The 24,632-nt window shown below is 53.8% G+C and overlaps 2 protein-coding genes across 2 annotated transcripts in view; both read left to right on the top strand.

Moving 5' to 3' along the window:
* The window catches only part of MAG (myelin associated glycoprotein), a 37,537-nt gene that overhangs the window by 11,634 nt on the left and 1,271 nt on the right, over positions 1 to 24,632 (top strand). The window contains exons 2-11 of the mRNA XM_050768747.1: positions 4,211 to 4,249; positions 6,298 to 6,353; positions 7,453 to 7,521; positions 7,679 to 8,047; positions 10,874 to 11,170; positions 11,464 to 11,721; positions 13,767 to 14,027; positions 22,043 to 22,330; positions 22,717 to 22,813; positions 24,086 to 24,185. Of these exons, the coding sequence (XP_050624704.1) occupies positions 7,476 to 7,521; positions 7,679 to 8,047; positions 10,874 to 11,170; positions 11,464 to 11,721; positions 13,767 to 14,027; positions 22,043 to 22,330; positions 22,717 to 22,813; positions 24,086 to 24,185 (1,716 nt within the window). The 5' untranslated portion in view covers positions 4,211 to 4,249; positions 6,298 to 6,353; positions 7,453 to 7,475. The remainder of the gene's footprint in view (positions 1 to 4,210; positions 4,250 to 6,297; positions 6,354 to 7,452; positions 7,522 to 7,678; positions 8,048 to 10,873; positions 11,171 to 11,463; positions 11,722 to 13,766; positions 14,028 to 22,042; positions 22,331 to 22,716; positions 22,814 to 24,085; positions 24,186 to 24,632) is intronic.
* LOC126941928 (40S ribosomal protein S6-like) lies at positions 712 to 1,537 on the top strand. The gene has a single exon (XM_050768813.1). It carries the CDS (start codon positions 753 to 755, stop codon positions 1,500 to 1,502), a length of 750 nt encoding a protein of 249 aa, XP_050624770.1. The 5' UTR covers positions 712 to 752; the 3' UTR covers positions 1,503 to 1,537.

Below are 24,632 nucleotides of genomic sequence, written 5' to 3' on the forward strand. Positions count from 1 at the left end.
CACGTGTAGTCCCAGCTACTCAGGAGACTGAGGCATGAGAATTGCTTGAACTTGGGAGGCAGAGGCTGTGGTGAGCCAAGACCATGCCACTGCACTCTAGCTTGTGTGACAGAATGAGACTCTGTCTCAAAAAAAATCAAATAAATAAATAAATAAAAATAAAATGCAGATAAGGCTGGGTGTGGTGGAACACACTTATAATCCTAGTAGTTTACGAGGTTGAGACGGGAGGATTACTTGAGGCCAGGAATTCAAGGCTGCAGTGACCTATGACGGCACCACTGCACTCCAGCCTGGGTGACACAGTGACACTCTGTCTGTAAAATAAATAAACATACAAAATGCAGATAACTGGGCCTCCAGAATTTCTGATTCCACAGGTGCAAGGTGGGGCCCTTGAACTTGCATTTTGAGCAAGCCACAGTCCTGCGGAGGACTGGTTGTGAAGCTGCCAGCATTGTCTGAGGACAGCAAGGACCCTTGGATGGATCAAGCCTCAGCCCCTGTCTATGAGAGCTTTAAGCTTTAAGTGAGAGCTCCCCATGGCCGAGAGCTTCCTTCTGAATTCCTGTTGCTAGGAATTCCAAAGTCACATTGAAGTCCTAACCCCTAGTAGCTCAGAATGTGACCTTAGTTGGAGGCAGGGTCTTCACGGAGGTAATCAAGTTAAAACGAGATGGGTGAATCCTGATCCAATAGAACTGGTTTCCGCTCTTTTCCGTGGCGCCTTGGAGGCGTTCAGCTGCTTCAAGATGAAGCTGAACATCTCCTTCCCAGCCACTGGCTGCCAGAAACTCATTGAAGTGGACGATGAACGCAAACTTCGTACTTTTTATGAGAAGCGTATGGCCACAGAAGTTGCTGCTGACGCTCTGGGTGAAGAATGGAAGGGTTATGTGGTCCGAATCAGTGGTGGGAACGACCAACAAGGTTTCCCCATGAAGCAGGGTGTCTTGACCCATGGCCGTGTCCGCCTGCTACTGAGTAAGGGGCATTCCTGTTACAGACCAAGGAGAACGGGAGAAAGAAAGAGAAAATCAGTTCGTGGTTGCATTGTGGATGCCAATCTGAGCGTTCTCAACTTGGTTATTGTAAAAAAAGGAGAGAAGGATATTCCTGGACTGACTGATACTACAGTGCCTCGCTGCCTGGGCCCCAAAAGAGCTAGCAGAATCCGCAAACTTTTCAATCTCTCTAAAGAAGATGACGTCCGCCAATATGTTGTAAGAAAGCCCTTAAACAAAGAAGGTAAGAAACCTAGGACCAAAGCACCCAAGATTCAGCGTCTTGTTACTCCACGTGTCCTGCAGCACAAATGGCGGCGTATTGCTCTGAAGAAGCAGCGTACTAAGAAAAACAAGGAAGAGGCTGCAGAATATGCTAAACTTTTGGCCAAAAGAATGAAGGAGGCTAAGGAGAAGCGCCAGGAACAAATTGCAAAGAGACGCAGACTTTCCTCTCTGCGAGCTTCTACTTCTAAGTCTGAATCCAGTCAGAAATAAGATTTTTTGAGTAACAAATAAATAAGATCAGACTCGGAACAAAAAAAAAAAAAAAAAAAAAAAAGAACTGGTTCCCTTATAAAAACGGGAAATCTGACAAGGTGCAGGGGCTCACGCCTGTAATCCCAGCACTTTGGGAGGCCAACACAGGAGGACCTCTTGAGCTCAGGAATTCAAGACCAGCCTGGGCAATATAGTGAGACCATGTCTCTACCAAAAAAAAAAAAAAAAAAAAAAAAAAAGCCAGTAGTCCCAGTTACTGTTGAGAGGCTGAAGCAGGAGAATCGCTTGAATCTGGAGGGTCGAGGTGGCAGTGAGCTATGATTGCACCACTGCACTCCAGCCTCAATGACAAAGCAATACTATGTCTCAAAAATAAATAAATAAATAAATGGCAAATCTGGGCAGGGGTGAATACAGGGGGAAGAGCATGTGAAGATGAAGATGCCATACAGAGAGAGGCCCAGAAAAGATCCTCACACCCTCAGAAGGAACCAATGCTGCCAGCACCTTGATCTTGTTGATCTTGGAATTCAAGCTCAATGCTGGCGGTTTTAAAAAAAAATTATTTATTTATTTATTTATTTATTTATTGAGTTGGAGTCTTGCTCTGTCGCCCAGCCTGGAGTGCAGTGGAGGAGTCTCCGCTCACTGCAAGCTCTGCCTCCCGGGTTCACGCCATTCTCTTGCCTCAGCCTCCTGAGTAGCTGGGACTACAGGAGCCCGCCACCACGCCCAGCTAATTTTTTTGTATTTTCAGTAGACAGGATTTCACCGTGTTAGCCAAGATGGTCTCGATCTCCTGACCTCATGATCCACCCACCTCGGCCTCCCAAAGCATTGGGATTACAGGTGTGAGCCACCGTGCCTGGCCTCAATTCTGGTTTTTAAGCCACCCAGTTTGTGAAACTTTGTTGTAACAGTCCTGGAAAACTGATACACCTGCTTTCTCGTAAGAGATCAGCTGATGCGGCAGCACCGGCCACTGGATCTGCAGGTCGGTTGTCCTTTTAGACAGTGTACCTGCCCGCCAGTCACAGGTCCTCTCACCCAGCCCCTTCCTCTCATGGGCTCCAGCTGCCTTGCTTCCACAGGGCTCCTGGAGACCCAAGTTGCAGATGTCAGCGACTATTGCGAGTGCTCCTGTGGGACACTGTCCTCTCCCCAGCAACAGCCTTCAGTTCACACCCAGGGAGGAGATGGAGCCTCACACTACACCAGTACACAACTCCAGCTCCAACGAGGTGGGTGTTGATGCTGAAGGCTGGGACATGCAAATACCTCCAGGATCTCCTTGTCACCCCAACCACCACCACCAAAGCCCAGGCACCAGGCCCCTCTCTTCTCCAGGACCCAGGCGTTCAAGCCCCACCCAACTCTCAATGGGTCTTTGTCCCGGACTGGGAAAGGCACGGGCAGAGTCTGACATCATGAAGCCTGGGGTGGGGGTGGGACTCCCCCTCCCCCTCCAACTCCCCCACATCCCCACAACACTTCTCTCCCTGGTCTGAGGGATTTCCCCGCCCCTCATCCCCTGGGTTCTCCCTTGAGAGCGAGGACCCCCCCTCCCCACTGCTCTGGCCTGAAGGAGGAGAGGAGATGTCCCAGTGCGGCTGAACAGCTCATGGTGAAATCACTGCTGCACTTTGTCACGCCACCTCCAGCTGTCCCAAGCCCCCACCCACCTGGCAAAAGTCGTGACCAAGGGGTGGAATCTGCACTCAGAAGGTCCTCGCCCAACTCGGTCAGCACAGTCCTCTGTGCACCAAGCACACTGCTCCAGGGGACAGAAGAGTGCACATGATAGACAGAGTGGCAGATAGGTTTCTGGTGAGCCCCTGCCTCTGAGAGCTCCTGGGTTAGTGGGAGGCAGAGGCAGGCAGACCTAGGGTGCACACGGGCCAGCCTGCCAAGGCTACAGAAGGAAAGGACAGCATTGCAATGGAGGGGCCTGGCTAATGGGGGAAGATGGGAAAGCTTCCCGGGGAAGCGGCACCCGGGCTGCTGAGCCTACAGGACGGGTGAACGGCAGCCAGTGCCAGAGCGGGGAGTGCTATGGAGTGGGGACTGCTTTCCACGAAGAATGAGCAACAGGTGCCCAGGCCCTGAGTCTGAAGGTACCCCGGGGCTCTGGAGAACACATTCAACCACCCATGCTGTTTATTAAGCTCAACTGCCTGCCAGGAACTTGTCTATGAGTGGGGATGGATTGAGAATCTCCAGGACAAGGCTTCTGGCCTGGTGGAGGTCATGTTCTCATGAAAGGAGCTGGTGAACACGGAAGGTCATTTCAGATGGCAAGAGGAGGTGGCACTGACGTTGAGGGTGGAAAGGACCTGTCTCCTTCTGCTGCCCACCTAATGTTGCCACTAAGATTCCCTGAGGACAATGCCTCTGTCCCTCAGCCTGGGACTTCCAAAGAGGTTAGACTGCCCCCCCTCCCCAGGACCCAGAATCAGGGTGTTCAGGGATGGAGGATGGGGAGAGAGCAAGGCAGCCACCCCCAACCCCTCCAGGAAGGAGCTAGGAGAACCCAAGCGTCAGGCTGCCCAGTCCGAGCCCTGTGGTGACAAGGGCCCTTTTGTGCCCCCCTCCCCCGGGGGTAGGGAGGAGCTGGGCCCTGGAGGCAGGCGGCCCCTGGCACCCAGGGGGAGGGGAGGGGCTGGCAAGTGGGGGCCTAGACCCTGGGAGGCAGGGGACTGTGAGCTGGGCCGGCGGAGCAGAGGTGCAGAAGCAACTGCGTCCAAGTGAGTACGATGGCAGGGAGGCCGGGGCATGGGGAGCAGGGCGCCGGGGCAGTGGCACCCAGACGTGAGCAGAGTCAGGTGCTCTGGGTGAGGAAGCGTCGCTGTGCACCGCCACTGATTTAGGATGCAGGAGGGTGTGGCTTGGAGTTGCTCTGGGGATGGGCTGGGACCATCACTGGGGCAGCGATGGGGCTCTGGGAAGAAACCGCAGAGAGAAAGAACAAAGGGACCCCCTCAGCACCCCTTGTGGGTGAAGGTTTTGCAGGAGAGGTTTCCTTGGGGTTCCCAAGTGTGGGGCAGATGGGGTGGAGAAGGTCTGGGTCTGGCTGAAGAATGGAAGGATGTCCATGTGATCAGATACCTGCAGTCTGCAATCGGGGAGGTGGATGGGGCAATGGACTGTAAGTGACTGCATTCTAGCACCTGGGCACCCAACAGTGTGTGTGTGTGTGTGTGTGTGTGTGTGTGTGTGTGCACGCGCACACACACACACACGGCTGCCCATGCACCTTCCTCTGTGAGCCTCAGTCAACTTTTATTCATTAATCCCCACTAAGGAAACTTTTTATTTTTTATTACTATGTTTTTAAGAGACAGTACTCTCACTATATTGCCCAGGCTGGTTTTAAACTTCTGGGCACAAGAGATTCTCCCAACTTGGCCTTCCAAAGTGCTGGGATTACAGGCGTGAACCACTGCGCCCGGCCCCAACTAAGGAAACTTTCTAGATGCATTTGTCCTCATCTCATCCTTCCCTTGACATTTTAACCCAACAGATCTGCTGTACATATGTTTATGGACTGTGACCACACACATTGTAACAGCTGAGGTTGATTTGGCCCCCATCCCGAGAACTGGCTTTCCCCGCTGTTAAGAGTACATGATTTACCTGATGGTTTCATGTCTGCCCAGGCACGTGCTCATCCTTATCTGCATCTCTCACCTGTACCTTCCCGTCACAGGTGCAAGGGCAGCGTCGGCCAGGTGTCCACTGGCGCGTGTCTGGCTGGACCTGTGTGTAGCCATCCTCAGTGTGTGTGTGCAGTTCCTTGCATCTTGGTCAGCTTGCCGTGCATGCAGGGCTGTGTGTGTGTGTGTGTGTGTGTGTGTGTACGCGCCGAATGCCAGGTCTATGTCTGTCCAGGTGTGTGTGGACAGCAGCAGGGGCACTGCACGCATGCCTCGGGAACTGTGTGAGTGCCAGCCCATCTCTGTGGGCACAGGGGTCCCCATGCCTGTCTGTGTGTTCAGGGTCCTGTCTGGGTGTCCGCGTGAGTCTCTGCTGTGTGTGCCTGCCCCTTCTGACTGGGGCTACATCTGTCACATTTCATCCCGGCGATTGGATATGTGTGTGCACGCGTCTCTGTCCGTGGGAAGAGGGTGGTGGAGACTGGGAAAAGCAATCACTTGGAAACCCTGGCTCCAACCCCAAGGCAACCCACGGAGCAGCAGGGTGCCAGGGGCTCGCTAGCCCCCGCCCTGGGCCTTCCTGGCCCCACGCAAAGCCCAGTCAGGAGTGCCTGACCCCTTTCTCACTCCCCACCCACCCTGAAAGCCCCCCGCAGGCTAAAGCATCCCCTCCCCGAGGGAACAGGACTCTTTTGTACCGGGGACCAGCTTCTGGTGAGGGTGCAGACACCAGGGGCCGTCTGTGGGGTGGGAGAGGGCGGCAGGAATTCACACGGCATGTCGGGAATGCTGATGTTGTGAAACCCAGTCATTGATGGCGCTGGGTCCCTGCCCGCCACCCCCAGGCCCCGGCCGTGGGACATCTGCTCCCTCACTCCACTCGCCACACCCCTCTGCCTCACCCCCGTACCCCAATGCGGCCGTTCCCCCCTTCCCTCCCCACAGTTCTCCCACACCCCAGCTTGTGGGGAGTTGTTGCCAGAGAGTGGCTTCGAGGCTGTGTGGGAGGGTCCCAGGCACGATGGGAGGCCACACGGGCAGCCTGACAACAGATCACAACCCATGCAGGAGATACTGAAGCGAGGGCGGGTTGGGGGCCCCGATCCCACCCCCTTGCACCTGAGTGACTCTTGTTGCAGGCTGTCTGGCAGCTTCAGGTGGACCCAGAAGACGTTCCCAACTCAGGGAGACTCAGGTGAGGGGCAGGATACCAATTCTCTTCCCTTGCTTCCGCTTTGCAATGCTGGCCCTGCCTTGGCTCTCTGGTTCTTACTTGCTGGAGCTCTCCAGGGCCATCATAATGACAAAGATACTGATCAGCACATCATCACTGCACAGAGACAGGGCATGCGGCTAAGACTGCAGACCGACTGTGTGGCCTTGGGCGAGTCACTTAACCTCTCTGGACCTCAGCTATAAAATGAGGATAATGCATCTTCCTCAAAGAGATCAAATGAGTTAAGACAGCAGAATAAGCAATGAGGGCTGGCGCATGGCCAATGCCATCGAAGGGTTTGTAATTATAAGTAATAGCAGCAGGTCGAGTGAGGTGGCTCACGCCTGTAATCCCTACACTTTGGGAGGCTGAGGCAGGAGAATCGCTTGAGCCAAGGAGTTTGAGACCAGTCTGAGCAACGTGGAATATGGCAAGACTCCCATCTCTAAAAATAAATAAATAAATAAATAAATAAATAAATAAATAAATAACAAAATAAATAAACTACAATAAAATTAGCCAGGCATGGTGGTGCGCACCTGAGGACCCAGCTACTCTGGAGCATCGCGTAAGCCTGGGAGATTGAAGCCTCAGGGAGTGAGCCATGATTGCACCATTGCATTTCAGCCTGGGCGACAGAGCTGAGACCCCATCTCAAAAAGTAAAAAGTTAAAAAATATCAGCAGACCAGCAAGGTGATTTACACCGGTAATCCTTTGGGAAGCCAAGGCAGGAATATTGCCAGAGGCCAGGAGTTCAAGACCAGCCTGGGCAACATAGTGAGACCCCTCCCACCCCATTTCCACAAAAAAGAAGAAAAATTAACTGGGTGTGGTGGAGCATACCAGAAGCTGAGACAGGAGGATGACACGAGCTCAGGATTTCGAGGCTATAGTGAGCTGTGATTGTGCCACTGCATTCCAGCCAAGACCCTGTCTCAGAAAAACAAGTAAATAAAGGCATTAATAGATAATAATAGCAGCAGCAGCTAGCATGTGAATGAGCCCCTTCCTGAAGGCCGCATGGAACACCCCCTTTCACTTCCCCCAGCCTTTAACCTTCTCCTCTCCCTTTCCAGCGATCACTCACTTGCTGTACAGAATGATATTCCTCACGGCACTGCCTCTGTTCTGGATTATGATTTCAGGTAATGGCCGACAGGTGCTGGGGACCCAAGGGCCTTGGCCCCTGAGCAGGTTGGAGGTGGGTCCCTGCACCCCCTGGCACGTGGTCGGGGATGGGAGCTGGAGGGGGTGATCAGGTAGGATGTGTCCCTGAACTTCAGCTCTCCTGCTTGCCTGCAGCCTCCCGAGGGGGTCACTGGGGTGCCTGGATGCCCTCGTCCATCTCGGCCTTCGAAGGCACGTGCGTCTCCATCCCCTGCCGCTTTGACTTCCCGGATGAGCTGCGGCCCGCCGTGGTGCATGGCGTCTGGTACTTCAATAGCCCCTACCCCAAGAACTACCCTCCGGTGGTCTTCAAGTCGCGCACCCAAGTCGTACACGAGAGCTTCCAGGGCCGCAGCCGCCTCCTGGGGGACCTGGGCCTGCGCAACTGCACCCTCCTGCTCAGCAACGTCAGCCCCGAGCTGGGCGGGAAGTACTATTTCCGTGGGGACCTGGGCGGCTACAACCAGTACACCTTCTCAGAGCACAGCGTCCTGGACATCATCAGTGAGTCCCCAGCGGTTGTGCAGGCACCGGGGGCTGCGGCAGCGGGGCAGGAAGGAGTGTGGCCGGAAGGCCTCCCCACACCTTCCCCAGCAGGCCTGGATGGCAGATCTGGGAGGTGCTGATTTGGCTGGGGGTGCAAACCTCAAGGCCCACGCAGACCATGCAGATGACACACATGAACAAAGCAGGGCCCCAGAATAGTCTTGCTAGCCTCAGAGGGAAACAGGTGCTCCTACTCTTTTGGAAACACCTGGAGAAAGGCAGTGGGGCCAGTGGGTAGGGGCAAGGCTGCTGGGTCCCCACTTCAGCGTAGTGACCTCGGGCAAGTGACTTAACTTCCTTGGGCCTTGGTTTTCTCTTCTGGAAAATGGGGATAAGAACAGCACTTAAGGCAATGAGTAAAATGCTGTCAAGTGCCCAGGGCAGCACCTGGCACGTGGCCTCTAGCTCTGGCCAACAGAAAGCAGGGCCATGGCTGTCAGGCGTTCTGAGTTTTCAAGATAAACCAGAATTTTGGATTCTTTGGTGTAATCTCCTAATTCTTGAATTTTGGCTGCTGATTCAGATTTTTTTTTTTAATCCTTTAAGCCAAATAGAATACAGCTATGGCCAGACACGGCAATCAGAATAGGGCACACTGCCTGATTTCATGGGATCCCCCTGCCTCATTTCAAATGAGGCAGTCACTCATTTGAGTGGCGCTGCTGCTTGGAGCCCTCAGTGCTGGGTCCCTATGAGACAGCCGGGTTCACCCTGGTGCGGAAAGGGACTGCAGAGGTGCAGTACACACACACACACCACTCTACAGAAATCACACACTACACACTGCACACTCTACCTACACACTACCCACACACCACACACACCACACACTACACAAACCACACACCACACACACATCACACACTATACATGCATCACACACTACAAAAACCACACACCACACACTGCTCATGCTACCTACACACTGCCCACACACAAAACACACACACACACACCAAACACACACAACACACACCGCACTACACAAACCACACACCACACACTGCATATGCTACACACACTCTACCCACACACCACACATACACCACACCAAACACACATCACACACACAAACACCACACTACAAAAACCACACACCACACACTGCACATGCTACACACATAGAACCCACACACACACACCACACCAAACACACACCACACACACCACACACTACAAAAACCACACACCACACATTGCACATACTAACCACACACCACACACACACCACACACCACATAAACTACACACCACACACTGCACACACTGCCCACACGCCACACACACTACACACACCACACAGTACACACACCACATACATACACCACATACTGAACATGCTACCCACACACCACACACTACACACCACACAAACCATGCACACACTACACCCTATGTATACACACTGTACACATATATGCACTACCCACACATCACAACACAAACCACACACTCCACACACAACAAACATGCACAACATGCACTACACAAACCACACACTGCACACACACCACACATTACCCAAACCACACACCACACACTGCACACTCTACCTACACACTACCCACACACCAAATACACGCCACACACCAAACACACACCACACACACTACACAAATCAGACACCATGTACACACCACACACACAAACCACACACTATACCCACCACACACTGCACACACACACCATACACTACACAAACCACAACACACACTGCAGACACTACCCCTACACCAAACACACACCACGCACTACACACAAATCACATGCTACACAAACCACACACACTACACCCTACATACCTGCACACATACATGCACTACTCACACACCACACACATACCACGTGCTACACATAGCACACACATCACACATGTTACAAACCACACACCACATACACACCACATACTACACTCACACCACATACACCACACCACACACACCACACACCACACACACATACCATGTACTACACAAACCACATACCACACACAACCCAAATTGCACAACACCCCCACACACTGCACACGTACATGTACTACCCCCACATCACACACACACCACACATGACACAGACCACACACCACATACACCAGCACTAAACTCACACCACACAAACCACACATCACACACACAACACACACTGCACACATACCATACACACAAACCACACAATGCACATGCTACCCACATACCACACACTACACATATGCATCACAAACACACCACACACTACACAAACCACACACATCACACTACACACATGCACCACACACCCACACCACACACACACACCCCCCTGCACACACACACTCACGTGCCAGGCAGAGGGTTAAACCAAGCAGGCATGGGAGAGGAGAGCCGCTTGGGAAGCGATGAGGTGTGGGGAGCCCACACTGACGCCAGAGCTACGGGGTTTGTAGCCAGTGTTACCTGGTGCCAGCTGCAGCCTCAGTTTCTTCATCTGCAAAATAAGCAAAATTACAGTACTTGCCCTCTCACTTCGTGGGAGGGACTGGCAAGTTAAACGCTGTCAAGTGCTCTGGCCACGACACTGTGATTTTCATTACGATGGTGCTCTGATGGCTCCGTGGAGGGCTCCGGGGTGACCAAGAAGAGGAAGGGTGAGGGGAACTCTGGATCCGAAGGCAGGGAGCGGAGGCGGTACCCTTGAGGCGTACCATTGCCAGCAATGGAGGTGGACAAGGACGAGGGTGGGTGGGGTGGGACTGGGACCGTAGCCCAGTGCTGCTTCCTCAGCCCTCCCTTTCCCCGCCTCGTATAGACACCCCCAACATCGTAGTGCCCCCAGAGGTGGTGGCAGGCACGGAAGTGGAGGTCAGCTGCATGGTGCCAGACAACTGCCCAGAGCTGCGTCCTGAGCTGAGCTGGCTGGGCCACGAGGGGCTGGGGGAGCCCGCTGTGCTGGGCCGGCTGCGGGAGGACGAGGGCACCTGGGTGCAGGTGTCGCTGCTGCACTTCGTGCCCACGAGGGAGGCCAACGGCCACCGGCTGGGCTGCCAGGCCTCCTTCCCCAACACCACCCTGCAGTTCGAAGGCTACGCCAGCCTGGACGTCAAGTGTGAGCCTGGGTGCGGGCAGGGCGGGGTGGGACGGGGTGGGGCGGGGTGGGGCGGGGCCCAGGGAGGGGATGGACCTGGGGATGGGGCCGGGCAGTGATGGGGGCGGGGCCAGGGCCAGGGCCAGACAGGGATTGGGGGGTGGGGTGGGGGCGGAACCAGGCAGTCCCGGGGTGGGGCCAAGGCTGAGGGCGAGGCCGGGCAGTTTTGGAAGCTGGGCCGGGCTGGCGGGGAGAGGGCACTGGGCCAAGTCCCCAGCACCTGCTCACTAAAGTCGCTGTGTCGCGGGCCTCAGACCCCCCGGTGATTGTGGAGATGAACTCCTCGGTGGAAGCCATCGAGGGCTCCCACGTGAGCCTGCTCTGTGGGGCTGACAGCAACCCGCCGCCGCTGCTGACCTGGATGCGGGACGGGACGGTGCTCCGGGAGGCCGTGGCCGAGAGCCTGCTCCTGGAGCTGGAGGAGGTGACCCCCGCCGAGGACGGCGTCTACGCCTGCCTGGCCGAGAATGCCTACGGCCAGGACAACCGCACCGTGGGGCTCAGTGTCATGTGTGAGTGGCCTGCCCTGTGTGTCCACACGCCCACCTGCAGCCGAGAGACAAAGGGAAGAGGCCTCATCCAGGGCGATTAGGGGCTGAGCCCCGCAGGAGACGGGCCATAAACACAGTCGAGACCAAGGTGGACAGGAGGGTTGCAGGTCAATGTGCACCTTCGTTCTTTGCACAAGAATCTGGGGAACACCTGCTCTGCCTCACCCTCCTTCCCAGGATAAGACCCAGGCCTGCCTCCTAGGGAAGCCTGTTAGCTGCAGCTTCCTGAGGGCAGCTCCTGGCTGTTCTGGGACTTGGTGTGGGCCTGGCCCCAGAAAATTTTACTTTATGAAATTTTTTTGGAGACAAGGTCTTGCTCTGTTGCCCAGTCTGGAATGTAGTGGTGCCATCATAGCACCCCTTGCCCTCAAACTCCTGGGCTTGAGCAAGCCTCCCACCCCAGCCTCCCAAGCAGCTGGGCCTACAGGTGTGCACCACCACCAAATGCCAGGCTAGTTTTTAAATTGTTTTGTAAAGTTGTGATCTTGCTATGTTGCCCAGGCTGGTCTCAAACTCTTGGGCTCAAGCGAGCCTCCCACCTCAGCCTGCTGCACTGCTGGGCCTACAGGCAGGAGCCACCACACCCAGCCAATTTTTCTATTTTTTTGTAGAGACAGAGAATGGATATGTTCCCTGGCCTGGTCTTAAACTTCTGGGCTCAAGTGATCCTCCCGCCTCAGCCTCCCAAAGTGCTGGGATTACAAGCGTGAGCCACTGCGCCTGGCCAGGAATCCGCATTTTTAAATGAATTTCATTGTAGTTCTAATGAGAGGGTTGAGGGGACTTCAGGCCTCATCCAGCCCCTTGTATGCAAATTTATATTATTGGGCCTGCAAGAAGGGAGCTGGTCAGAAGAGGATTCTTAGCTGTGAACCAAGGAGAGACCATTCATTCTTTCATTCATTCATTCACAAATGTGTATTGAGGCAAAGTGCCCAGCACTGGGGATATTAACAATGACAGCCCCAGCCAACATTTGCTCCATAGCTCCTGCGGGCTTTTTTTTTTTTTTTTTTTTTTGAGACAGAGTCTCACTTTGTCACCAGGCTGGAGTGCAGTGGCGCAATCTTGGCTCACTGCAACCTCTCACTTCCTGGTTCAAGCAATTCTCCTGCCTCAGCTTCCCGAGTAGCTAGGATTACAGGCGCACACCACCACGCCTGGCTAATTTTTGTATTTTTAGTAGAGACAGGGTTTCACCATGTTGGCCAGAATAATCTCAAACTCCTGACCTCGTGATCTGCCTGCCTTGGCCTCCCAAAGTGCTGGGATTACAGGCATGAGCCAGCGAGCTCGGCCTAATTTTTGTATTTTTAGTAGAGACGGGATTTCACCATGTTGGTCAGGCTGGTCTCGATCTCCTGACCTCAGGGGACCTGCCTGCCTCAGCTTCCCAAAGTGCTGGAATTACAGGTATGAACCTCCATGCCTGGCCTCCTGCGTGCTTTTGACATGCCCTTTTCCCCCCAGTATTCCCATGGCTGGCTCTGCCCACCTGCTAGGCTCGCTGAAGCCTTCCCCCATCATCCTATCCCAAACTATAACTACCCTGATTTGCCATACCCTCAGCCCCTTTATTTTTCTCTACATACTTCTTCCCATCTTACAAAGTATATATTTTATTTAAGTACATCTGCTCTTTCCACATGCTTTAGGCATTCAAGCTAGAGCAATGCCTGTCACTCAGCAGGTTCTCAGTGAATGTTAGATGATTGCCCCTATGAAGATGGAACTATTATAAAGCCCATTTTCCAGATGAGAAAAGTGAGGCCCAGAGAGGTTAAGACGTGGGCACACACAACTGGGCAGGGGTAGAGTCGGGATCTGAAGACAAGCACTCTGGCTACAGAGCTGCTGTTCTTGGAAACGAGATAGCCGGGACTGGGGTCACTTGAGCCTTCCTGAACTGGTGTGCTAGGTTTGGGGTGGGATCTGGGGTCCTATCTGGGGGTGGCTGGCAGAAACATCTACTGGGTTCTGACCATCAGTCCTGTCCCGCCCCTCAGATGCACCCTGGAAGCCGACGGTGAACGGGACCATGGTGGCCGTAGAGGGGGAGACGGTCTCTATCTTGTGCTCTACGCAGAGCAACCCGGACCCTATTCTCACCATCTTCAAGGAGAAGCAGATCCTGGCTACAGTCATCTACGAGAGCGAGCTGCAGCTGGAGCTGCCGGCCGTGTCACCCGAGGATGATGGAGAGTACTGGTGCGTGGCTGAGAACCAGTATGGCCAGAGGGCCACCGCCTTCAACCTGTCTGTGGAGTGTGAGTACCTTCCGCTCCCCTTCAACCTGTCTGTGGAGTGTGAGTACCTTCCGCTCCCCTTCAACCTGTCTGTGGAGTGTGAGTACCTTCCGCTCCCCTTCAACCTGTCTGTGGAGTGTGAGTACCTTCCGCTCCCCTTCAACCTGTCTGTGGAGTGTGAGTACCTTCCGCTCCCCTTCAACCTGTCTGTGGAGTGTGAGTACCTTCCGCTCCCCTTCAACCTGGCTGTGGAGTGTGAGTACCTTCCGCTCCCCTTCAACCTGGCTGTGGAGTGTGAGTACCTTCCACTCCCCTTCAACCTGGCTGTGGAGTGTGAGTAACTTTCACTCCCCTATGCCGGGGATGGATGGTTCCGTGGGGGACACCAGGGTTACTGTGGGTGCCCATGCATCCCAATCAGTGTTGGCTTTGCCTGTCCTCCGGAGAGACGAGGAAGGGAAGCTGAATTCACAGCAGGAATATAAAATCCCATCTGAGAATACTGTGTTCCCACATCCAGGGGTGGACCTTTTTTTTCCTTTTTTTTTTTTTTTTGAGACACAGTTTTGCTCTGTCACCCAGGCTGGAGTGCAGTGGCGCAATCTCCGCTCACTGCAATCGCTGCCTCCTGGGTTCAAGCAATTTTCCTGCCCCAGCCTCCTGAGAAGCTGGAATTACAGGCACCAGCCACCACACCTGGCTAATTTTTGTATTTTTAGTAGAGACAGGATTTTGCCATGTTGGCCTGGCTTGTCTCGAACCCCTGACCTCAGATGATCTGCCCGCCTCAGTCTCCCAAAGTCCTAGGATTACAAGCGTGAGCCACCGCATCCAGCCTGGGGTGGACTTTTGACCAATGAAATTTCTGGATCCTGTGGCTACTGCCCCTCTGCATTAACCAAAACAATGACCATGATCTCTAACCTGTGTAGAGTGTCGCTATGTACCAGGCACTGTTGGAAGCGCTGTACAGCAACCCACTCATTTCATCCTCATGACATCTTCATGAGGGAGGTTCTATTACTGTTCCCCTGTTTATGGAGAAGGAAGCTGAGACCCAGAGAGGTTACGCCACTTGCCTAAGTCCCCACAGCCAGGAAATGGCAGAATTTGAGGTTTGAATCCAGGCAGTCTGGTCCCATTCTTCTTCCCTGCCCAAGGCTGACCTCATCCTATGTTATGACAGCAGAATACATTGATGGGGTAGTTGTTATACACAAAAGACTGTGCGGCTCTGTGAAAGGTGGAGGATAGGGCTGAGAAGACACCACGCTTATGAACAGGTAGAGAATAGCTGGAGAGATGACATAGATGCACATAGAAAGCTACTGTCTTGGAAATGAAACTCACCATTGCATGGTTGGCCAGCGCTTCTCATCTCCTCACTATGGACTGTGCCACCATCTCCCACCACCCCTACCGCCACAGCCATCACTCCAGGTTGTAGCAGCCAAGTCACAGTTTTGACTCCCCTTCCTCAAGCAACTCCCTCTGGAATGTCGCCTTCCTGTTTCCATTTCCCCTGCTTCCCCCCAAGTTCCTGTTGGCTTCTAGCACTCCTCTCTAAACTTCACCTTTCTGGTCTTCACGATGCCCATAATGGCGCCCACCACACAAATTTGTCAGAAAGTTTGATGACATTCAACATGCAAAGAATTCAATGCAGTGTCTGCTACACGGTATATGCTCTGTGCTGTGTACATGGTGACAATCAGTACATGGCAGATATAGGTTAGTCCTGTGGGGCCACCTCTCGTGGCAAAGCCGTCCCTTCCCTGCTGACCTATAATCTTTGGGCACTTTCCCTCCTGGTTCTGTTCCCTAGTGGGGTTGATGTGATCCTGGTGCGGGACTGCGTGGTCCCCTGCTCCCTCCATCTGTGCGTGCCATCCTGGGCCAGCTTCCCCCTCTTATTGTCCCCTGTCCCCTGCTACACCCCACACCAGTGATTCTTAAGTTTAAGAGTCAGAGAGAGGAGGTGATGGGAGCACTTGAGCAAGCATGCAGCACCACCTTGCATACATTTTCTGGTGGGGTGCAGATCTCTCCTTTATAGTAAGAGCAGTGGGCAGCAAGCGGGCATTAGGGGACTGCCCTGGGCCAGACCTTGAATCCCCTACAGCTGTTTTCTGGCTCAGTTCTTTTTTCTCTTTTTTTTGAGACTGAGTCTCGCTGTGTCGCCCAGGCTGAAGTGCAGGGGCACGATCGTGGCTCACTGCAACCTCTGCCTCCCAGGCTCAAGCGATTCTCCTGCCTCAGCCTCCCAACTAGCTGGGATTACAGGCGTGCACCACCACGCCCAGCTAATTTTTGTATTTTTAGTAGAGATGGGGTTTCTTCATGTTGCCTGGGCTGTTCTCCAACTCCTAGCCTCAAGTGATCCACCCGCCTCGGCCTCCCAAAGTGCTGGGATTACAGGCGTGAGCCACCACGCCCGGCCTATCTGGTTCAGTTTCAATCCTAGGGTCACCCTGTGAAACAGGGGTGTGTTATCATTCTCCCCTTCACCAAGGAGAAAACTCAGGGGCGGAATTCCCTGAGGCCAGGCAGCTATAAAATTGGTCCGAGCCCGATACTTCCAGACTCCTGTCTGCCCCAGCTGTTAAACCTCTGGCTGCCTCACCTCCCTCACAGCTCTTAGCACTCCAGGACTCAATCTGGCTTCTCTTGAAAACGAACACACAGGCAGATATGGAGTGTGCAGGCCTCACCCTGCTGGAATTGAGGGGAGCAGTGGCCCTGTCCCCTGCCCCACCTGCCAGCTCCCCACTCTTCACCCAGGGCTGTGTCAAAGTGCTTGCCCTTGGAGAGTGTGACCCTCAGGCTCCCTCCCTCTGCATACAGTCAATGTTCCCTAGCACCAGGGCTCCAATGTTCACTGACAATGGCGGTGACCCTTGAGCAGGGCCTTCTGTCCTACCTGCCCACCCCAGAGCCCTGAATGGCACGGGGCATGTAGGAAGCGTGCAAACTTGCCGAGTGCCTGAGATGTCTAGGGAACTAGCTTGAGTACATTGCACATATTTTTTTTTTTTTTTTGAGACGGAGTCTTGCTCTGTCACCCAGGCTGGAGTGCAGTGGTGCGATCTCGGCTCACTACAAGCTCCGCCTCCTGGGTTCACGCCATTCTCCTGCCTCAGCCTCCCGAGTAGCTGGGACTACAGGCGCCCCCTACCACGCCCGGCTAATTTTTTTGTATTTTTAGTAGAGACGGGGTTTCACCGTGTTAGCCAGGATGGTCTTGATCTCCTGACCTTGTGATCCGCCCGTCTCGGCCTCCCAAAGTGCTGGGATTACAGGCTTGAGCCACCGCGCCCGGCCACATTGCACATATTGACCTATTTTGTTCTTACAACCATGTGACTGGGGGGAGGATACCATTCTTCACCCCAGTTTAATACAAGGAAACAGAAGTTTGACTGGCATCCAGTCCCAATAGGGCTGAACAGACCTGGGCCAGAATCCCAGCTCTGTCCCCATCCTCCTGCAAGAGCTCAGGCAAGTGACTTCAGTTTTGCAACCCTTAGCAAGGGTTTATAACAGTATCTTACCACAAAGATGGCTGTGAGAACTAAAAGAATTAGGCTGGGCATGGTGGCCCACGCCTGTAATCCCAGCACTTTGGGAGGCTGAGACAGGTGGATCACTTGAGGCCAGGAGTTCGAGACCAGCCTGGCCAACTTGACAAAACCCCATCTCTACTAAAAATACAAAAATTAGCCAGGCGTGATGGTGCAGACCTGTAGTCCCAGCTACTCAGGAGGCTGAGGCAGGAGAATCGCTTGAGCCTGGGGGTTGTGGAGGTTGCAGTAAGCTGAGATGGAGCCAGTGTACTCCAGCCTGGATGACAGAGCAAGACTCTGTCCCACCCCTCCACTGCCCCCGAAAAAAAGAAGAACTAAGAGAACAATACTGAGTGTCCATAGTGCTACGTACTCTGTGGATATTGGATGTCATCATCTTTCTCACTGATTTTTCCTTTGGACTCCAGGTTAAATATTTGTGTGTGTTCTGCTGCTGAGGTTTTGCTCATGTGACCCCTCGGCTGGAATGGTTCTGTCTATCTACCCATGAGTACTTGGGTGGGACGTTAAGTGTTTTTATTTTATTTTTTAAACATATTTATTATTACTATTATTTTTTAGAGACAGGGTCTTGCCCTGTTGCCCAGGCTGGAATGCAATGGTATGATCATTGCTCACTGCAGCCTCAACCTCCTGAGCTCAACTGTTTCTCACACTTCAGCCTCCTGAGTAGCTGGGACTACAGGCATGCATCACTATGCCCAGTTAATGTTTTAATTTTTTGTAGAGATGGGGTCTTGCTCTGTTGCCCAGGCTGGTCTCAAACTCCTGGGCTCAAGTGATCCTCCTGCTTTGGCCTCCCAAAGTGCTGGAGTGACAGGTGTGAGCCACCACGCCCGGATGGGATGTTAAGTGTTTACAACACACTTGCGCGCCTATCTTTGGAGTCCTGTAGCCCCTTGTGAGTTACTGACTGTAACCCCCTGGTTTGCATAGATGAGAACTCCATCCTGTAGGTCCAGGAGGCTGAGTGGCCTCATCCAGCCAGTAGATGGCAGAGCTGGGATTCAAGCCAAATCCATCCCATTGCAAACTCCTCATTCTTTGTACCTTTGTCTTTGAGGTTTGTCTAGAGCCCCATAACAGTTTCTGCAGCTTCACAGGTTGCCTGCAAAGATACTAAGCACGTGCACCAGCAGGGTATCGGCATTCCGCCAACATCCAGGTCGGACACTTTGTCACCAGAGTACCAGTGATGCTGTCTTGAGTGGAAGTGCTTTGAAAAAGTTTTAAGTCTGTCCATTCAGGTTCGCTGTTATTAATGTACTCTATGGTGTGTTAGCTGGTTAACACTATAGCAAGCATATTGCATCTCTGCCCGAAGAGGACTTTTTATTTAGTAGACTTAGAGACGTATGCACAGAGGTTCCCATCCCCGCCGTGAATCCGTGTGCCCGTATGACTCTCACCACCATTACCGGCACATTCTTTTTGCTGGAAATTGAAAATAGGTGGGGTAGGTGAGCCAAGGGTCTCTTGCCTGTGTGGAAGTGGGTTTTGGTAAGAACTCACTGAGAACCCGTGCTCAGTCTAGAGCAAGCCAAGGAGGGTGCTGGACTCTCCGGCCGAGAAAGAGAACATAGTTTAGGCCGGGCGCGGTGGCTCAAGCCTGTAATCCCAGCACTTTGGGAGGCCGAGGCGGGCGGATCACAAGGTCAGGAGATCGAGACCACAGTGAAACCCCGTCTCTACTAAAAATACAAAAAATTAGCCGGGCGCGGTGGCGGGCGCCTGTAGTCCCAGCTACTCAGGAGGCTGAGGCAGGAGAATGGCGGGAACCCGGGAGGCGGAGCTTGCAGTGAGCCGAGATCGCGCCACTGCACTCCAGCCTGGGCAACAGCGTGAGACTCCGTCTCAAAAAAAAAAAAAAAAAAAAAAAAAAAAAAAAGAAAGAGAACATAGTTTAAAAAGCAGCATTCGGTGCTGGGAAACAGTTTCGTATTTTGGTACAAAAATTAGCCGGGCATCACCACGCCCGTGTAGTCCCAGCTACTGAAGAGGCTGAGGCAGGACAGTCACTTGAACCTGGAAGACAGAGGTTGCCATGAGCCGAGATCGCGCCGCTGTACTCCAGCCTGGGCGACAGAGAGAGACTCCGTCTCAAAAAATCATAGTAATAATAATAATAATAATAATTTCCTATTTTTGAAAATGAAAAAAAAAAGCCTACCAGTACTATTTTTGTAATCCAGTGGCAGCAAAGCAAAGCTCAACCAAGTGACTTTGGGTGGAGGGTGGTGTTTGGTGCTAGTGGCAGAAGGGAATCCCACGGGTGAGGGGGGGCCAGGGTTCAAGGGGGCTTTAGGGGAGGAAGTAGGGGGCATCTGCAGCAGGGACTGAAAGGAAGGAGCAGAGGCTGGAAGCCAGAAAGGAAGGGATAGTCTGAACCTTGTGAGCCCCAAGGGTCTGGGGAGACCGGGGGCTGGGAGATTTCCATAGTTCCTCCCTTCTATGTGTGAGGCCCAGAGTGGAGATGGAGCAAGCCCCTGTCTTGATGAAAACAGGGGGCCCCTTATATCAGCGTGTGATGCAGGGAGGGTTAGTGCTGCAGAGGAGAGCTGAGTTAGGCAGGGAGTGAATGATGCATGGAGCGAGGTGCAGCTTCCCTGTGTGGTCAGAGAAGGAGATGCCGCGTGGGTAGAGGCCGATGTGGAGCGAGGGAGGGCGTTCCACAGGCAATTGATGGAAGTGTTCCAGGTTGAGGGAGAAACACACAGATCCTGGAGTGGCAGAAAGCTCCACGATTTTGAGACACAGCAAGGAACCGGTGTGGCTGGAAAGGACTAAGCCAGGGGAAGAGAAGGAGAGAGCATGTGGTCAGGCAGGGCCTGAGGGACCTTGTAGATGAAAGACTTTGTATTTTGGGCTGGGCACAGTGGCTTGCACCTTATAATCCCAGCACTTTGGGAGGCCAAGGCAGGAAGATTGCTTGAGCTCAGGAGTTCAAGACCAGCGTGGGGAACATAGCAAGACCCTGTCTCTACAAAAACAAACAAAAACCCTCCAGTAACTGTCATGAGTAAGATGGATTTACCGTCCTCTGCAGTTCTGAACATAAAGCTTTAAAATCAAAAGGCTTTTTGCAATTTTGGCAACACCCTGATTTGATGGCAAAATCTGCCCTAAAGAACACAAGGCTGTTTGCAATCTGTACTGATTTCATTTAGGGTGAATATTCGTACTTTTTGCTGTATATACTACATTGAACTATGTGAAATTTTTTCTGCATGTCAAAAATGGTCGAATGTGGCTGGGTGCAGTGGCTCATGCCTGTAATCCCAGCACTTTGGGAGGCTGAGGCAGGAGGATCGCTAGGGGCCAGGAGTGCAAATGAGCTATAGTACTGCCCCTGCACTTCAGCCTGGGCGACAGGGCCAGACCCTGTCTCAAAACGATAAAAAATAAAGGATTTGTATTTTAGGTGAATCGCGGAGCAACAGAAGGAGGGTTTTGAGCAGAGTGCTGTGATCTGATTTATGTATTTCAAAGTGAATGAGGTTAGAGAGAGTGAAAGAGCCAGGGCCCAGGAGAAACAGCCCATCCCTGTGACATAGTGCTCCGTCCAGGCCGAACCTGAGGCTAGAGTCGCCTCAAAAGCGGCACCAGAAGAATCGCCCCAAGAGAGCACCCCAAACCATCCTGAAATGAGGCCACTTGGGATTCCAAAGAGAGAGGCACTAAACACCAGGTGATCACCAGTCCAAAGCATTTGGGAGGGGAACTGGCACGGTGCTACAGTGAGAGAAAGGGAGGTTCTACCCAGACATGTCTGTGAGGGTCAGGGTATGGGTTTACATGAGGGTTTAAGGAATTTGGCCCAGGGCTGGGGCTGGTTTCTTTCATTCTTTCATTTTTGTTGTTGTTGTTTGGGGTTTTTTTGAGACAGCGTCTCATTCTATCACCCAGGCTGGAGTGCAGTGGCGAGATCCCAGCTCACTACAACCTCTGCCTCCCAGGCTCAAATGATTCTCCTGCCTCAGCCTCCCGAGTAGCTGGGACTACAGGTGTGCACCACCACACTTGGCTAATTTTGTGTTTTTAGTAGAGACAGGGTTTCACTATCTTGGCCAGGATCTCGAACTCCTGACCTCAGGTGATCCATCCACTTTTCGGCCTCACAAAGTGCTAGGATTACAGCTGTGACCCACCGTGCTCGACCTCTTTTAGTGTTTTGAGCAACAATCTAAACACCTTTATCAGTGCCTGGGAATGTTCAAGGCCCCTGGCGTGGGTTAGTGAAGCTTGCAGTGAAAACAGGCAGCCGGCAGGGTCGTAGTGAGGTCAAGGCACTCTCAGTCAGGACAGAGAAAAAAGGAGGGGGAAATTGGAGGGCTCTACTTGAAGCTACCGCCCCCATCCTTGGCCACGCTGGCCTTGCCTTGAGCCAAGGAGTCTCCCGGGCCGGGCCTCGTTGGTTCCTGGCCACCTTCAGTCCTGATTTTGCCTCTGCAGTCGCTCCTGTGCTCCTCCTGGAGTCCCACTGCGCGGCAGCCCGAGACACGGTGCAGTGCCTGTGCGTGGTGAAGTCCAACCCGGAGCCATCCGTGGCCTTTGAGCTGCCGTCGCGCAATGTGACCGTGAACGAGAGCGAGCGGGAGTTCGTGTACTCCGAGCGCAGCGGCCTGGTGCTCACCAGCATCCTCACGCTGCGGGGGCAGGCCCAGGCCCCGCCCCGCGTCATCTGCACTGCGAGGAACCTCTATGGCGCCAAGAGCCTGGAGCTGCCCTTCCAGGGAGCCCGTGAGTGGCATGGACTTGGGGTGGGAGCCACAGGAGGCAGCGGGCTCCTCTTGGATCCAAGCTCCCAAGGCTGACCAACAGCCACAGAGCATGGGCTATGCAGATTGAGAAAAAGGTCAAATTCTCCCTTTCCGGGTGGAGAGGAGAAGCCGCCCTGAGTTTGCCCCGAGTTTGCTCTGACCTTGGCGGTATGAGCCCTTCCCCAGGGCCTCTCCAGCACAAAAGGGATTGCCCTGGCGCCAGGAGCCTCCGTGCCAGTCAGTCAGTGCAAGGATGCCCCGGCTGCGTGAATACATTGACTGTCACCCCAGCACGTCTCCAAAGTTCTCAGGTGTTGTCACCACCACCCATAGCCCTAAGGGCGCCTGGGTCTTCTCTGTCCTCAGATCGACTGATGTGGGCCAAGATTGGGCCTGTGGGCGCTGTGGTCGCCTTTGCCATCCTGATTGCCATCGTCTGCTACATTACCCAGACACGGAGGAAGTGAGTGCCAGCCGGGGCTGATCTGGGGATGATCCAAAAAGGGGACCTGGTGGGAGATGGAGGCCTGGAGTGGGCGGGGGAAGGCAGCACCCTAAGTGTAGAGAAGGCAAATTCTGCTCTGGGATGTTCAGCGGGACAGAGGAGAGAGGGTTCCTGTTAATTCCAGCCCCTGCTGGTCAGGGGCACACCAGGGCCTGGGCTGAGCCCTTTACACACATCATTTGAGGCCTGTTTCCCCACATTCTATTTTGACGGCCTCCCTATCTCCAGTAACTCTCCGCTACACACTCCAGTGTGGTGGGGAAAGCCCAGGTACCCCCTACAGCCACAACAGCAGGTCCACTTGACGCCAGAAGCCCCAAAGATTACACACATCTGTGGCAAAAAATATATGCCTTGGCCGGGTGCATTGGCTCACACCTGTTATCCCACACTTTAGGAGGCCAAGGCGGAAGGATTGCTTGAGGCCAGGAATCTGACACCAGCCTGGGCAACACAGCAAGACCACATCTCTAAAAAAAATTTTTTTTTGATTAGCCAGGCATGGTGGCACACACCTGTAGTCCCAGCTACTTGGGAGGCTGAGGTGGAAGGATTGCTTGAGCTCAGGAATTAGAGGCCTGCCTGGGCAACATAGGGAGACCCCATCTACAAAAAAATGAAAAAATTAGCTAGGCATAGTGGCACGGGCCTGTGGTCCCAGCTACTCCAGAGGCTGAGGAGGGAAGATCGCTTGAGCCTGGGAGGTTGAGGCTGTAGTGAGCTATGATTTCACCACTGTACTCCAGTCTAGGTGACAAAGAGAGACCCTGTCTCTAAAAACAAACAAACAAGCAAACAAATAAACAGACAGAAAACCTCTCCAGCCCCAAACCACAGCTACCTGGCCCAACTGAACTGCAGCTGTGTTTCTTCCTTGTGGTGTACACACATCAGCTGTCCTGAGAAATAAATTCACCTCTCTGCTCCACATCCTGGCGGCAAGAGGGGCAGACAGACCCAGAGCCTATGAGGGGGAACCTGGAGAATCCAGACGGGGGTCCTGAAAAACAGCAGAGCCCAGCGGCCTGGTGGCTCATCCCCAGCCAGGCAGGGGCCGCAGAGGTGGGAAGGATGGGCTGTGTGGGCAGGAGAGGCTGGTTCTGAAAGGGCTGCTTGCCACATCTTAGAGATGGGTGGGAGAACTCTGAGGTCCCCTGAGCCGAACTCCTAAAACACATGGGGGTGCAGAAAGGGAGGGCAGAGGGAGGTCTGACGAGTCCTGCCCTACAGAAAGAACGTGACAGAGAGCCCCAGCTTCTCGGCAGGGGACAGCCCTGCCGTCCTGTTCAGCAGCGACTTCCGCATCTCGGGGGCACCAGAGAAGTACGAGGTAAGGACCGGAGCCCTGCAGCGCCAGGCTGGCCTGGGAACCTGGATACCAGGATCACCGAGGGCCTGGGAGGGGCCTGTGAGGCCAAGGGGCAGGGGAGTGGGGTGGCCTCTCAGAGGAGGAGAGGAAGGACATTCCAGGGCTGGGTTGGACCTGGAGGCTGGGGAGGAGGTGCCCAGGCTGAAGCTCTGTAGAGGGCGATGGGACATGGGGCCCAAGGAACCCCTCCCTCCCCCTGCCTGCGTCTGTGACTGCATTTCCTTCTCCAATAGTCCAAAGAGGTCTCTACCCTGGATTCTCACTGAGCGCCCCAGGAGGTAGGTTCCGGGGGCCTCAGTGTGCCCTCCTCTGGGCCCTCCTTGGGCCCTGGGGTTGGCGTGCATGTCCGTGTGTCCCTGTCAGGTGTCAAGGTGGTCTCTGGTGAAGTTTGGGCCTGCCCGGCGGTGC

This window comes from Macaca thibetana, chromosome 19 (genome assembly GCF_024542745.1).
Source record: "Macaca thibetana thibetana isolate TM-01 chromosome 19, ASM2454274v1, whole genome shotgun sequence".
Taxonomy (NCBI): Eukaryota; Metazoa; Chordata; class Mammalia; order Primates; family Cercopithecidae; genus Macaca; species Macaca thibetana.